This window comes from Acomys russatus, chromosome 2 (genome assembly GCF_903995435.1).
Source record: "Acomys russatus chromosome 2, mAcoRus1.1, whole genome shotgun sequence".
Taxonomy (NCBI): domain Eukaryota; kingdom Metazoa; phylum Chordata; class Mammalia; order Rodentia; family Muridae; genus Acomys; species Acomys russatus.
The window spans coordinates 50,987,462-51,004,378 of NC_067138.1; the positions used below are offsets into that span (position 1 = coordinate 50,987,462).

Below are 16,917 nucleotides of genomic sequence, written 5' to 3' on the forward strand. Positions count from 1 at the left end.
CAAATGGATTTTTATAATAAATGGTTATCATCAGTTACCAGGAAATAACCAACGTATGTAGATAACTAGATATTAACACAGATCTATCATGTTGACTATCACCTACACCAACATGTGCTATTTTCCCCACTAATTATCTATATTATACAGAAAATTAACAAACACTTCCTATTATACAATGGTAAATTACGATCATGCATACATTTTTTTTGGGTGATTTTTGTTCCCTTTAAAGCACCATTAACCAACTTTATTTTGTATTCCTGCAGAAACATGATGGGCAATTTACAGTCATTCAGTTAGTAGGAATGCTGAGAGGAATTGCCGCCGGGATGAGATATTTGGCTGATATGGGATATGTTCACAGGGACCTTGCAGCTCGCAACATTCTTGTTAACAGCAATCTTGTTTGTAAAGTGTCAGATTTTGGCCTGTCCCGGGTTATAGAGGATGATCCGGAAGCTGTCTATACAACCACTGTAAGAAAACACCTACTATTGTGCTTCTTATACCTAAGCTATCCCAAGCAAATGAGAAGGGCTTAAAGTAAAACTTAGCAGCAGGAGACATGCAGATTAACCTCAGCTTTTCCTTTCATCTGGGGAAATTAGTGTCATTAAAATCTACACACAAGACCAGGAAGGAAGGAAAAAGTATGATACTGTCACATTTTGCACTGGGTTTGCACTACCCTGGACTCATACTGTGTAAATATTGTATAGTAAGCCAGGCATGGTGGTGCATGCCTTTAATCCTAGCATTCAGGAGGCAAAGGCAGGTGGATCCCTGTTAGTTAGAGGCCAGCCTGGTCTACAAAGTGAGTCCAGGACAGCCAGGCCTGCACAGAGAAACCTGTCTCAAAACAAAAAACAAAAACAAAAACAACAAAAGTATTGTATAGTTAAGTACAATATCTAGATACTAGCTTATTATCACAGAAGTAATTGTATTTAAATAAAGATTCCAATAGAACGAGTATACTAAGTTACAACTTTTATGATATTAGACCAAAAGGGAGACATGTGAGCATTTACTTAAACATCCCATTTTTCACTCCACTTTACTGGCAATGTGGTCTAATTTGTCATTATCTATTCATTAGATTCTCGCCCTGACACCACACAAGGTCCATTAAGTACAGTTGCCTTAGCAATGAACATGTAATGAGAGCCTAATAGAAAGATTGGCAACTTGGAATACAGAGAAGTTCAAGGTTCACAGACCCGATGCTTCTGAGCTGCCAACTCCCCTAGAAACATTTAACATAGCTGGTGGTGTGCCCATAAATGATGTATAAGCTAGTGTGCATACTTAAAATGTCAACATCTTTTTATATAACAGGGTGGAAAAATTCCGGTAAGATGGACTGCACCTGAGGCCATTCAATACCGGAAATTCACCTCAGCCAGTGACGTGTGGAGCTACGGGATTGTCATGTGGGAAGTGATGTCTTATGGAGAACGACCTTATTGGGACATGTCAAATCAAGATGTAGGTGACTCATTGTACCGACAAGACACTCACATCCATTTCTAGTGTAACATTGTTGATGGCTCATTAAGGACACATTTGTACAGACTTATAAAAACACAATTTCCTATTACTATCAGTGCTAAGGATGATAATAATTATCATGAATTTAAGGTTTTCTTGGTTTTGCTTTTTTATTTTCTTACTTAGAATGATTACTTGCTTATCTTTTTATTTTAATGCTATTGGCACAATAGGATACTGAAAATGACATTTCCTCTTTAATGGTGATAATGATGCCAAGGGATGCTATTAAAGAGTTAGGCCAAACCAGTGTTTCAGAGTAAGAACCTCATCACTGCCATTTAAAACAAGGATGCCACTAGGAAATGATTCATAATTGTACTTCTGAAGTTGATAAAGACATAAGCAAGAGCAGGAATCAGCTACAGCTAAAATTTAGGTATTTTCATTCAGTTGGTACCTTTGTTTGTTATTTAGAGTTACCTAACGAGTTCCCGTGGCAAATAAAGTCATATGCTGTACATGGAGAGTTTTGCAATGCTTCAGATCTCTGCATTAACTTAAGGATATAAGTTTGGAAGGAAGGTTTTTAATCATTTATATTTTCTGGTATTTTGAATTGAGTGATACACTTTTTCCTGCTTTTGTTTTGTTTTGTTTTTAGTGTTTCAAAGACAAAATCTAAATGATGCTTCCTTTTGGCAGAGGCAGAGTTGCTAATATTTGACAGGTTTCAGTGTCAAAGATTTCATGGACTGTCAGAATGTGGCAAACAAATCCTTGGGGCAGAGAAAGGGAATATTTACATCCCTAGATACTCCATAGAGTTCCATCTCTTTTGACACCTTCCTTTCATACTAGTTTCCAACATAAAAGGATTGACAGGAATGTAAGATGACTTAAACTCAAAGTTTACTTAACTTCTAAACATGCCAGAAATGGTTGAGAGGAAAAACACCTTACTATTTTAAGTTTGGTTACTACCTTATTGTTTTTTATTTTTCTTTAAAACAAGTGCCACAAATAAAGAATTATTATGACAAAAATATTTTTGTTGATCAACTAGAATTATGTCTGGAATGGAGATTTGTTCTGAGTTCAGTGTTTAGCATTGGCTTTTTAGCCTTTTCATCTTGAAAATATGCATGAATGTTGAAAGCATGGGGTTTTAAAGTAGAAAGGGTTATGTACATACAAACTTCATAAAGAGAAATGTATATCATATTCTTTTTTTCCCATTTATTTATTAATTTATTTAATCACATTATAGCCTGATCCCAGCCCCATCCCTCCTGTGCATCCAGGCTCACCCTCAAGTCCCTCCCCACATTCTCCTCTCCCCTTCTTCTCATAGAAGGGGATCACATCCAAGGGGTACCAACCTACCCAGGCACCTTAAGTCACAGCACGACTAAGTTCATTCTCTCCCACTGAGACCAGACAGGGCAGCCCAGCTACAGAAAAGGGATCCATACACAGGCAACAGAGTCAGAGACAGCGCCTACTTCCATTGTTAGGGGACCCACATGATGAGCAAGCTGCACATCTCCTACATATGTGTAGAGGGGCTCTAGGCCCAGCCCATGCATGTTCTTTGGTTGGAGGATCAGTCTATGTGAATCCCTTGAGCCTAAGTTAGTTGACTATAGATCTTCTTGTGCTGTCCCTGCTCACTCTGGCTTCCTCAATCCTTCCTCCTGCTCTTCCACAAGACTCTCCAAGTCTGGCCTATTTGGCTGTGGGTCTCTGAATCTGTTTCCATCAGCTGTTGGATGAAGCCTCTCAGAATCCACACTTCAGTAATAAGGGGACACTGCAGTGGTAAATTTTATATCTAATTAATATCAGTAGTGAACAGCAAAGAGGTTGTATCTGTGACAGGAGTGAGGATAGATCAATGCAGGTAAACCTAACATGTTTCTGGTAATTTCCAATAATGTTTGGAGTAATTTTACCTGAATTCATAGATCAACATGTATTCTTTGTTTCCAAGAATATTTAAGTACTTAGGGAAAAAAAAAAAAAACACTTCATTGACTCTGATCAGATCACTGACATCCAATTCCATCTTTTCTAAAAATTATGTGATTTGAATATTTTTTTATGTGGTGCAAATTCTTTATCTCTAAAGTTAGTAATCTAATGGTATTTACTTAAGATGGTTTCTGTATCAATCAAATAAGATAACTCCAATTCAAAGCCATATTAATCATGTGGTACATATTTGATAAATATTTACTATAATATTTAGTTATGTCTTGACAGGTAAGTTGTTTTTCTGGAAAGTTAACAATAAAAATCCACGGAAGTAAGTGAGTATATACCATTTGATTCTTTCTGCTTCTGGGTTAACTCACTCATTATGATCATTTCTAGCTCAATCCATTTATCCACAAATTTCGGGAATTCCTTGTTTTTAATAGCTGAGTAGTATTCCATAGTGTATATGTACCACAGTTTCTTTATCCACTCTTCTACTGAGGGACACTTAGGCTGTTTCCATGTTCTGGCTATTATGAATAAGGCTGCTATGAACATGGTTGAGCAAATTTTCTTGTTGTGTGCTGGAGCATCTTCTGGGTATATTCCAAGGAGTGGAATAGCTGGGTCTTGAGGAAGCCCTATTCCCATTTTTCTGAGATAGCACCAGATAGATTTCCAAAGTGGCTGTACTAGTTTGCATTCCCACCAGCAATGAAGGAGTGTTCCTCTCTCCCCACATCCTCGCCAGCATGTGGTGTTGCTTGAATTTTTGATCTTAGCCATTCTGATGGGTGTAAGATGGAATCTCAGAGTTGTTTTGATTTGCATTTCTCTGATGACTAAGGAGGTTGAGCATTTCTTTAAGTGTTTCTCAGCCATTTGATACTCCTCTGTTGAGAATTCTCTGTTTAGTTCCAAGCCCATGGTATATACTCACTTATATCTGCATACTAGCCCAAGGGGCATGTCTCACGAAAGCCTTCACTTACCAGGAAACTGGGACAGAGGGGAAGGCATCCTATTGGGACTCTAAATGGGAGACGCATGGGAGAATAGCAAAAATAAAAGGATACAGAGGGTCCTAGAAATCTACAAGTAGAACAATATGATAGGCAGATTTGGGCCCAGGGGTCCCCCGCTCAAACTAAGGCACCAGCCAAGGACAATACAGGAGGTAAACTTTAAACCCCTTCTCAGATCTAGCCAATGGTCAGAATATTCTCCACAGTTGAGTGGAGAGTGTGATATGACTTTCTCATGTACTATGGTGCCTCACATTTGACCATGTCCCCTGGAGGGAGAGACCTGGTGGCACTCAGAGGAAGGACAGCAGGTAGCCAAGAAGAAACTTGATAACCTATGAGCATATACAGGGGGAGGAAATCCCTCTCAGGAACAGTCATAGGGGAGGGGAATAATGGGAAAATGGGGGGGGGGGGGAGGAATGGGAGGATACAAGGGATGGGATAACTATTGAGATGTAACAAGAATAAATTTAAAAATAAAATAAAATAAAATAAAATAAAATAAAATAAAAACAAAAACAAAAACAAAAAAAATTTAAAAAATCTACGGAATAAGGACATTGGTTTTGGACAAGGTGCTAGTATATTGACTATTGTCAGTGAGAACTTCTGTGTAGCAACTGAAACAGAAGGCCCTCTTTCCCTCCCCCTCTCCCTCCCTCTCTTTGCACCCCCCCCCAACCTCTCTCTCTCCCTCTCCCTCACTGTTTTTTTTTTTTTTTTTTTTTTTAGAGACAGGATTTCTCTGTGTAGCCTTGCTTGTATACACCAGTCTGGTCTCAAACTCAGAGATCTTCCTGCTTCCCCCTCCCTAGTGCTGGGATTAAAGGAGAGTCCCATCACCACTTGCATTATGCTAGGACATACTGAACCCTGTACTCTGCTACCACTGCTTTGAATGTGTAGCCCAATATATTTGTACTTATTGAAAATCATTTGTTTTGCACTGAGGTATCAGTAACATGTATCTACTACAGCATAGGCTTCGTAAAGTTCTAGAATGTAGAGAGATGCCTACAAAAGTTCAATAACTATTTCCTTCCTGTAAGGTATTTAGTCATACTTGCTCTATTGATACAAACTCTAAACATACATGGGATTCTAAGCTCAAGAATGCTAAAAGACATCATGAAAGTTTGGGACCCTGTTGAAGTTGATGCCAAAGGGAACATGAAAATAATTTTATTTTAATTTATTTTGAGCAAAAGGGAGAATAGAAAGATAATGCTTACTACGTTGTTCTACTAAGGTGACAAAGAAATGCAGACGTGGAAACCAATTTGGAAGCACAGGAAATGATGAGGACTGGACCAATAGTGTTGCTATTGAAATCAAGTTTTCTCAAATTAGAAAAATGTTTTATGGGTTCAATAAAAGCAACCTTGAGCATAAGGAAAACCACTCTTTCCAATGGAAAGGGTGTCTTCCCAAGTATTTATTATGTGGTCATTTTAATGCACAAGATTTTGGAAGCTACTTACATATCACAAGTTAAGCTACTGTTTAAATCACTTAGCCTAGATTTTCAAATGCACATTTACTTTTCTCTAACGTGTTTTACGTATAACACTTGAGTCGAAGAACAACACTGTTACTTAAATGGTAGATAGGTTCTTGTTATAGTCCACTGGTTAATTGCACTTACAGCTCTTACCGAGGACCTGGATTCAATTCTAAGTAAACATGTGGCACAGCTGTATATATCTTCAATTCCTGGGATCCAAAACACTCTTTTGGTCTTTGGGGTGTTAGGCTCACATGATGCTATTCATATATACATGTAGGCAAAAGTACCCATACACATAAAATAAAAATTAAATAACTTCCAAAAATATAATTCCATATGTATATATGTTATCTGTGTATATAGGCACAGTTGCCATTTACGTATGTTTGCATGTGGGATAAACGTCATGTTATACATTTATGTGGGGCAATGTTTTCAAGGACCTGTGCTTGCAGGTCGGACGTCATCAAGCCTCATATAGCCTCTATTAATATCCACAATCATTACTGGATAATGCTTTTCATTTACTATGCACAAATAAACAGTACGTATAGAAACAAATTTGAAACTTTGTGAAGACTTACTCTGAGACCATAATTGCATTTACAGGATGTGAGCAATTATTTTTCTAATTCTTAATATACATTGTTTCAGGACTTAGAACCATGAAAAGGTAGGAGCTAGTTGGCTTTGCATAGAAAAAAGAATATAGTACCATTCCCACCTTTCTGGCCAGGGAACAGGAAAAGAGTGTAGAAAAAATGATATATTCAGTTTAAACTTATAGACTATGGAATACCTATGAGGACTATGGGCTGAGATGTGTAATAAACTAATGAAATACGAACAACTGTGCAAATTTAGGAGATTTGGCACTAGAATTTATAATGAACACTTTTAAAATATCAATATAATTAAGTTTAATTATTTATCTTTTTACCTTACACTGTACTCATACATGTGTCTCTTAAATTACAAAATGGACTCATCTTTATTTTTCTTTTTTTAAGTATATTTTTATTGTAGCATTGAATCAATACATGTATTTTGGGTGGATTTATATTTTTTAATTTTTCATTAATTTATTCTTGTTACATCTCAATGGTTATCCCATCCCTTGCATCCTCCCATTCTTCTCTCCCTCCCATTTTCCCCTTATTCCCCTCCCCTATGGCTGTGCCTGAGGGGGATTACCTCCCCCTGTATATGCTCATAGGGTATCAAGTCTCTTCTTGGTATCCTGCTATCTTTCCTCTGAGTGCCACCAGGTCTCCCCCTCCAGGGGACATGGTCAAATGTGAGGCACCAAAGGTCGTGTGAAAGTCATATCCCACTCTCCACTCAACTGTGGAGAATGTTCTGTCCATTGGCTAGATCTGGGTAGGGGTTTAAAGTTTACCGCCTGTATTGTCCTTGGCTGGTGCCTTAGTTTGAGCAGGACCCCTGTCCCAAATCTGCCTATCATAATGTTCTACTTGTAGGTTTCTAGGACCCTCTGGATCCTTCTACTTTGCTATTCTCCCATGCTTCTCTCATGTATAGTAGGTTTTCCCCTAAAAGAGTTAACGCTAGTTACATCATTCATGGCACCATCCATCATACACATGTTTTAGTGTGCTATTACCGAAAGAGAACATACATCTCGTTGACAAGTGGCCCTACAAATGGCAAGATCATTAACATTTTCTAAAATCAGTTCTTTGTGTAACTATATCTGCCTTTATTCGAAAACACTAAGTTTGTGTGGTTTCTTTACCAGAAAGTCATTTTTTCTTACATTTATAATTTTATTTTTGAGCTTGTAATATATTTACAATATTTCTCCCTTCCCTTTCCTTCCTTCAAACACTATTACAAACATTAAATTATAGCTATTGAAGGAGAAACTACAACCACTAATTAACAAACAGCCCATAAACATCTGTCCTTATACCCACAATTTTTTCTTAAATTTGAAAGCTATTATGTTAGCCAGGGTCAAGAGTTGGTATTGATCCTTGAGTGGTATTGTTATTTGCTTTTTAAGCCCTTATTGGTATTGTTTACCTTCCTACTGTCTTCCCTGTGCTGCTCAGATTAATAATAACTTTAGATTTTTAAGATTTTTTCCTTTTCATATAACTGAAATCCTTGGTAATAAGAATCTTAAGATTTCTAAATGCTTTACATAAATGTCTATGCAAACCTATTTTATGTTTTTAAATAATACTCAAATGTGATGCAAATAATTCCTCTGCTTGTTATTTATCTATAAATTGTCTGTGATAAAAAAAATTTTTTTAAACGAGTACAATGAATCATTAAGCCTTGACTAAAAGCCCATGTCAGTTTTCTCCTCTAAAGCTTTCTCTATGCTTGCTGCTTTCCACCTCTGCTGTCAGATAAGTCAATGTGGGGACTGGCAGGAATCCAGCCACCTTTCATGTGCCAGAACAAACTGTATCCAGCAAGCTCTTGCATCTCAGAACCCAAAATAATAGCCATCAAGGTGGTTAAAAGAATAGTGTGTTGGATAACAGTCTCTGACATACCACTTTCACATAGCATGCTCCCTTGTTTTAAAAAGTGTCAGCTGAACTCATCAAAAAGTGAAACCCTTTGGCTTACTTTCAGTAACACTTTCCTTCTTTCCACATTCATTATCTTTTACTTCTATGCACATGTGTATTCTTACAACTATATTCAGCTAAGAGAGTTCCGTAATGTGTCCCCTTTTGAAAACCTCTGGGGTGGCATTAAAAATATTTCCGTCTCTATAACCCTGTGTGAGCTTAATTGCTGTTCCCTATTGCTGAATTAACTAGGAAATGTCATCACATCCCGCGCATCGTGGACCCCATAATAGCATGCTTAATATATTCATGAATGTTTCGAGGGAAAAATGAGGACTTTGTAAGCAACATGTCTCACTCTTATCTGGATAAACCATTTTGCCTTCCAAGCAGTTTGTTTCATTGTAATTGAAGCTCAGTTGGTAATTTTTTCATGTCCTTTTGGCCATCAGGTCATAAAAGCAATAGAAGAAGGTTATCGTTTACCAGCGCCCATGGACTGCCCAGCTGGTCTTCACCAGCTAATGCTGGATTGTTGGCAGAAAGAACGGGCGGAGAGACCAAAGTTTGAGCAGATAGTCGGAATTCTAGACAAAATGATTCGAAATCCAAGTAGTCTGAAAACACCGCTGGGAACTTGTAGTCGGTAAGACATCTCCAATGGGATGGAACTTAGTGAAATTAAAACATCCACTTGAACCATTTGCCTCCTCAGCTTTGCCCCAATAGCAAACTGAATTCTGTGTTCACCCATAAATCTATACTAAAATGTTATGTTTACAAAGTTTGTTGGCTATTTTTTTTTTCCTTTTTAGATGGTTTACTTCAATTAGTATTTAACTCAGTCTGTTCATTGTTATTGGACTTTACATGTGACTTGTGAAAACAGGACTTATGGTAACAGGACTTATGATAGCAGGAGATGTTTTTCTCAGAATGTGTTCTGTGCTGGCTAAGGCTCAATGACCAGGCAGAGTTGCGTTGCTTCCAGGCCTGCATTGTTGCTCCCTAGCTTTCATTATCTGGCTCTCACTTTGGCATATTCTTGTAAAAATGTAACTCAGCTTATGCTGCTCAACATACACATTAACAACAGTGCCTTCATCCTAGCACAGGGCACTGCAGTAGTTTTTCAGCTTCAGATGTAGGTAAGCTCACTGCCGGGGGCTACACTCTCCATGAGTCTATTATCTCCATGGGACACCCAGCATGTCATCAAAACAGAATTTTTAATGCTGTGAAGAACACACCAGTGGCCTGGATGAGTTAGGATACAGCCAGATGGATTTCTTTTAATCTAGTCTAATTGTGAAAAAAAAAAGCCAATGAACAAATATGCCTCTTCCAAGCACCCTCACCTATATAGCATTTAGGAGCATACAGAAGACACAGCGCAGTGGGCACCCTTACAATTAAAACGTAAACACAGATATGTTTAGTTTCTGGACAAGCTACTTGTTTTGCTTTTGGTTATTACATACATCAGTTAAGACTTCTTACTTTGTTTCTTATACCCTTCTTCTTGGATGTACCAAGACATTCTTTTTTTCTTTTGTAATTGCTGATGATACATTTTTCTGTGTTTTATTCTTACTCAGGCCCATAAGCCCTCTCCTGGATCAGAGCACTCCTGACTTCACTGCCTTTTGTTCAGTTGGAGAATGGTTACAAGCTATTAAAATGGAAAGGTATAAGGACAACTTCACAGCAGCAGGTTATAACTCACTGGAGTCAGTGGCCAGGATGACTATTGAGTAAGTTGAAGCTTCTTAAATTGTATTTAAGAATTGATTGGGTACAATACACAATTCATAGGCTAGGTTATCCTCTTCGTAATAAGTCTATAGATCACAAAATCATAGGAAAAATTCATTTCTAAAAGAAATACGTATAGGTCAATAGTGTTTTAAACATAAATTCTCTTTAAACAGCATAGCAACCATGCTATGAAATCAATAGTCCCATGTGAATTTTGTAAGTGATAAAGATAAAGATCAGAAAACTTAAATATCCTCTACAATGACTCAACAGGAGTTTGACATCTAATTTGTCTCCATGGCCAGCATTCTGGGCTCTGCACAGTGGGGCTCCTTTCTTATTAACCACTGTGTCATTCTGCTTCCTATTCATGGGGGGATATTTCTGCAACCAGCTTTAAAATTATTATGAACTTGAAGTCAAAAGAAGCAAATTTTTCTTTCTAGTTTATCCCTGACTAAATGGTCTTCAGAGGTCATCTGAAGCACTCTCAACCCAGCTACCAAATAAGCTTTCTGTCTGCACCGAAATGCATACATACAACCTATGCATAAAGTTAGCATGTCTATACCTGGATATGATTTTCATAGTAATTTTTGTCTCTGTAAGTCTATGCTTTTAAAAGGACCTGCTACAGAATATAATAGTATTATATTGCTGGAAAATTTCAGCTACTTGTAAATATCTAAGCTCAACATTTCTGACTATTAGGAAAGACAAAAGCACAGAAATAGTTAGAATTAACTTACTATGCATTTAAGCTGTGACTGTATCATAGCATATAACTGTAGCAGTTTTATTCTTATTATTGAAGGAATGCAATTGCACAGCTAGGAATAAATACTCGGAATTACAGAATCCAACTAACTGTACATTTTTGTGTGACATTGATTTCTAGAGCTTTCTACTGGAACGTAGAAAATAATTCTATTGCTAGAACATGCCCTTTTTCCAGTTAAATAATTTAAAGCCTTCAACATTTCAAGTAACATTTCATTTTCATTACCTTTTAACTAGGGAATGACATTTTAAAGTTAAAACAATTTTTATATAAAAATTTCAGATTACTTTAAAAACAATAGTATGGTAAGTTAAGAGACAGACTTGTTAATCCAATTTTTCCAAATGAGACTGTACAAACAGGTCAGCATATGATCTTTGGAGCAAGATTATAGTACCCAAGAATACTGTTAGTATCTGCTAGCCTAAAATTAATAGATAATTTTACTAATAGTTGATGAGCAATTAAAACATGATCCATTCTCTGTAATATATCTAATAAGTATGCCCTTGTCTTTTTCAGTGATGTGATGAGTTTAGGGATCACACTGGTTGGCCATCAAAAGAAGATCATGAGCAGCATCCAGACTATGCGAGCACAGATGCTGCATTTACATGGTACAGGCATCCAAGTGTGACACGTGGGTCTCTCTTGTATGAGGCTTACAACTGCAGGAGAGCAGTTCTGGCCTTCAGTATATGCATAGAATGCTGCTAGAAGACAGTTGATATACTGGGTCCTTCCGACAATAAAGAGAAGATTTTAGAAGCACCTAAAGACTTGAACTCCTAAGTGCCACCAGAATATACAAAAAGGGAATTTAGGATCCACCACTGGTGGCCAGGAACACAGCAGTGACAATAAACAAAGTACTACCTGAAAAACATCCCAACACCTTGAGCTCTCGAACCTCCTTTTTATCTTATAGACTTTTTAAAATGTACATAAAGAATTTAAGAAAGAATATATTTGTCAAATAAAATCATGATCTTATTGTTAAAATCAATGAAATATTTTCCTTAAATATGTGATTTCAGACTATTCTTTTCCAGAACCATCTGTGTTTATTCTGCATAAGGACTTTGTTTTAGAAAGTTATTTGTAGCTTTGGAACTTTTTAGTGTTAAACTTATGACACGTTACTACACTGGGTACCTTTGAAAGAGTCTCACATTTAAACAAAAACAAAAATACACACATAGTTGAGGATATCACTTTGTCATTCACATCTTTGATATCCTTACTGTGTCCGTTTGTTCTGTTTAACCAGTGATGTTTTGATATTGTTTGCTAATTGGCAGGTAGTTCACAATTGCAAGTTGCCAAGAGCTCTAATATTTTTAATAGGATTTTTTTTGTAAAAATCAGACAACATATTAACTTTTCAATGAAAAAAGCAATAATGATCCATAAATACTATAAGGCACTTTTAACAGATTGTTTATAGAGTGATTTACTAGACAGAACTTAATAAAAATGTCAAATTTTAGGTTTATGTGTATATGATAAAAGGCTGAGGCTTCATCCGAAGATGCTGGTGAAGGCAAGCCTGGAGACACAAGTTCTCCAGTGTTAGCTAAAACCTAATCTGAGCACATCAAGAGCTTCAGTCTTGTGACATTAAGAAATTTAGGAGAAATAGTTGACCTATATTTTGTATTCTTTCTTGTTGAATGCAGTCCAAATACAAAGGTAAAGAATTAAGTTTTCTATTGTTACTCTGAAGGAAGATCAAAGGGGCAGTTCACTTCTCACCATGCAAAGACGATTTTCCCACAAAAGATTACCACCATTTCAGTGAGAAGAAAGCAAAACAGAAGTATTTTATCTATGAACACGGACACACACAACTCCCTTTTAGATCAAAACTCATTTACCCCCAAAAGGAAGAAGTAAAGGGTGTAGCTTTTCCGTTTCTAATTTATTTATTAAACCATATTATTTGGTTACTGTGTTAGAATTTCATAAGCAATAATTAAATGTGTCTTTATAGATATTTCAGGAATGTATACATATTTGAGTAATGTTTTCAAAAGTTATAAAAATCATGAACTACCCCAAACCGAACTGTTGTACTTCCAAAGAAAATTAGGCTGTTTATACTATCTTAACAGAGAAAGATCCCAGGGATCGGTCCTAATCGGCGTTGTTTGGTAATGTGGGCACCCACAAACAAACAGACAAACAAACAAACAGGTAACGAGCTAAATCTGTAAATGTTCCTTTGTAAAACCTGTAAATTTTATTTATACCGTCTTGTTTTGTATACACATTTTCCGTAGTGGCTCTGAGTACATTGAAAATGCACTATATTTTTCTATTTTACTTGCAGAGCTTCACAAAGAAACAGGTATTTTCAGTGCTACATAATGTGTTTTCCCACATTTAGGACCAAAGATGGCTATAGAAAACTCAAATGGATTGCTTCCCAAACCCCTCCCCACCCTTTTTTCTTTCATCACTGTACAGTGTTATTTGATATTTTAATTTATTTTTTGATTAAGTACAAAACTCATTTTAATTTCACTAAAATGTTTTTGTCCCTACGGAAATATAATCTGTAAAAATAGTTTTAATTAGCATAATCCAGTCACCTAGACACTTCCATTTGTAATCTTTGTAATAGACTGTAAATATATTTTTGGAACTATAACACAATGTGCTTGAGGGTTATTTTTCAGTGTCTGCAGTGTATACAAGTGTTTATACTAAGTACAGCACTTTACAATTCTAATCAGTAGCATTGGCCTTTGTGCGAATGAGTGAGAGCTTGAGCGAGTGTTCTCTAATTCCGTTTGGATTCTGGACTCACTAATAATGAAGTTCTTTTCTTGTTCATAGCTTAAGGTGCTTATTTTTTCTATTAAAATTAAATTAACAAAAAGCCATTCTAGAAATAGAAGACGCAGTATGGTACACGCAGACAGAGTCTTTCCTGCTTTTTCTAGTAATAGATTTATAGTTGAGTAGTCTTTCTTGAGTAGAAGGGCAGAATACAAGGTTTTTTTTTTTAGTTTTTTCTCAAAAATAACTTTTTCCTTCAGCAATATACCTCATCTGCCTTAAATTTTTTACAGCTATTTACAGGGAAAGGGGAGAAGGGATGGGAAAGACACACAGCACAATAGGAAGTGGATAACTGATTCGCGCTCTCTTGTTTGTAGGTTTCTTTTCCTAACCAATACTATGATTTTGAAGTACATGTATGTGAAACACGCGTGAAGAGAAAAGGAATTAACATTGTGAACCTGATTGTAACCCTCTCTTCCGTAAAGAGATGAGATGCTATTGCCATGAGAATGTACAACGTGCACCTTGAAATCTTTTGTGATAATTAGTGCTCAGGGGAGGAAAAGTAGAGAAAGCAAATGCCCAACAGAGAATTCCAAAACTATGAAACACACAACAGGAAATGGCCTGCTTGCTTTAATACAGCCACCTTTTATAGAACACCGCCCGCCCACTTGACCTGGTTTGCGTTCCGTACTTAACTCTTTCCATTGGGAGCTAATATTTTCTCAGCAATGGCTCAGGGCCTTGTTTACTAGAACCGGTGGCTCATGCCTCTCAGAGCACTATTAGTTGAATCATATTGTATACTTATGTAATCTACATTAGCTAGTACTACTTAGGACTATATTTTAATTGCTCCTCTTATTGGTGTTTTTAAGACAATTGAAAGGGTGTACGTCACCTCTCTTTTGTTTAGGTAATGCTGGTTCTTCCCTCCCCCTATTTGTTTCCTGAGCAGCTTAAAGCTGTGCTGCTCACTGATGTGCATGTTCCAATGAATTACTGATATGTATTTTTTTTTTTTTTTTTTTTTTTGCTATATGTGGAGAAATCATGGGGAATTCGGGGCGAAATATGCTTTTTGTTGGTTGAATTTTGTCCCTCCTTGCCTAAGAATTACTACAGGGGTCATCCTTTTATAAGGACAAAATGCTTTTGAACAGTGTCTTCGATGTATCAAGCACAAGTAACTCTTTCTTCAACAAGAATCATAAGTCTCTTTTTACCAGCTTAAAATAATAAACAAGTCTATTAGACAATGTAAAGAAATTCCTGTCTCCAGTCATTGGTGGGCTCTTTCATATTCCTTCTCCTTTCTTTTCTTATCTAATAAAATGGGAGATAAGATTTTGTGAAAATAGTTCACTGGGTTGGCATGAATATAAATAAAACTGATTATTCCTACTCCCCTTCTTGTATACTGGCCTAATTTCACTCTAATCATTGGTTATGGAATAACAAGGCTGTTTACAAAGGGCCAGATTGTTGAACATTTCAGTTAAAACCTGTTTTTGTTTGTTCTTGAAGCTGCTACATGAGAAAACGAGAATATTTGCATAAGAAAGGAAGTACTTTGTCCTTGGCCCTTGACAGACATGTTAAATATCTGACATAGCTGAGTGACACTAGGGAACATTTGCATTTATACTGCTGGGTAATGCAAACAGGAGCCAGCACAAAGGAAAAGTGGGACCTAATTGGTTCTCTGATCCAGCTGTGTAGAACAGACCCTGGGTTAGAGATCAATTTACGGATGAAACTAAGAAAATCAAGCACTCATATAGTGTCATCATCTAAAGATGAGCAATGAGTAGCAAACATGTCAAGAAAATGGCCATTATGGTTAAGCACCCAGTGCTGATGCAAGGCAGTCTTATCTATGAGGATACTTACGCAGGCCTGAACCAAAATGCAAGGAGAATAATGAAACTTACAGCTACTTTGCCCATTCATACTGAAAATGATAATAATATAACGGCCAAAGATGTAGTGCAGTAACAAAGGGGGGAAAAAGCCCATCTTTAGCTGCATATAACGAAATACTATACAGTTCAGAAAACAGAAGCAATTTCCCGAATTTAGCAAATATATATTAAACTTCTGTCTTTATATGTAGTGTAAAAGCATCTTGGTATCACAGTCTTTCACCAGAATTATTAAGATAATATTTATAACAAAGTGTTCACTCTGAAATGAAAAATTATTTCAAATTTATAGTATTCACGAATTTTCTATTGGTTTAGCGTTTATTTTTGCTTTTCCCCTTTGCTGTGTATTTTTAGCTTCACAAAACTCAGTTTTGAGGAAAACTTCTGAATGAAGACATAAAAATCAAAAATAAATTAATTAATTAAAACTGGGGAATCTAGTTCCTAAAAACAAATATCATAAGTGCATTCATTAACAACTGACAAAATCTAGCACATGGCACCTGGGTTATTTTGAAACTACTGAGAAGCAGAGTGCTTGAGTCCCTGTCCTGTCAGTAGGTCCCTTCTCTGTGCTCACTTGATTTTCTACATCTCAACATAGCTTGCTGAATATAGACAGGAGAGTAACGTTGCAGTAAAAATTCTGTTAGATGCATTAGAGTTAAGTGCTGTAGGGGTTTTTTTTTTCCAAGTTCAATGACTGAAAGTAATTAAATCTATAATTAAACAATAAAAGATCTCTTCTGATTGACCTTAAGGTTAAAATAAATATAATTAATTGATTCGGTTTAATTGGTCTTATTGCACAAATGTTTTGTGGGTAAGAATAAGAAACACTAGTCTAGTGTTTCATAAGTTGGTAACAATCAAAGGGATTCCTAAGATATAAAATATCTATAGGCATTCCTAAATTTGATACTTTGGCAAAATAATAAGGTGTGATTTATTATGAGCCTCCATGGATAACTGAACTCCATCGGGCATGATCTGCACTTATATTGGATTACTTCAAATGTCCCAGGTTTCTGAAGGTTATTTTTTTTTTTTTAAGTCAACACCTGTAACTAGATATCTTTATAGGTTTTGTATGTAG

At 36.4% G+C, this 16,917-nt stretch overlaps 1 protein-coding gene across 4 annotated transcripts in view; it reads left to right on the forward strand.

Annotated features, from left to right (window-relative positions):
* The window catches only part of Epha7 (EPH receptor A7), a 149,716-nt gene extending 134,554 nt beyond the window's left edge, over positions 1–15,162 (forward strand). For all 4 annotated transcript variants that reach the window (XM_051161075.1, XM_051161072.1, XM_051161074.1 and 1 more), the window contains exons 13-17: positions 270–479; positions 1,342–1,491; positions 9,014–9,207; positions 10,160–10,315; positions 11,623–15,162. In XM_051161075.1, coding sequence (XP_051017032.1) covers positions 270–479; positions 1,342–1,491; positions 9,014–9,207; positions 10,160–10,315; positions 11,623–11,737 — 825 coding nt within the window. In that variant the 3' untranslated portion in view covers positions 11,738–15,162. The remainder of the gene's footprint in view (positions 1–269; positions 480–1,341; positions 1,492–9,013; positions 9,208–10,159; positions 10,316–11,622) is intronic.
* Positions 15,163–16,917: the final 1,755 nt, after the last annotated feature.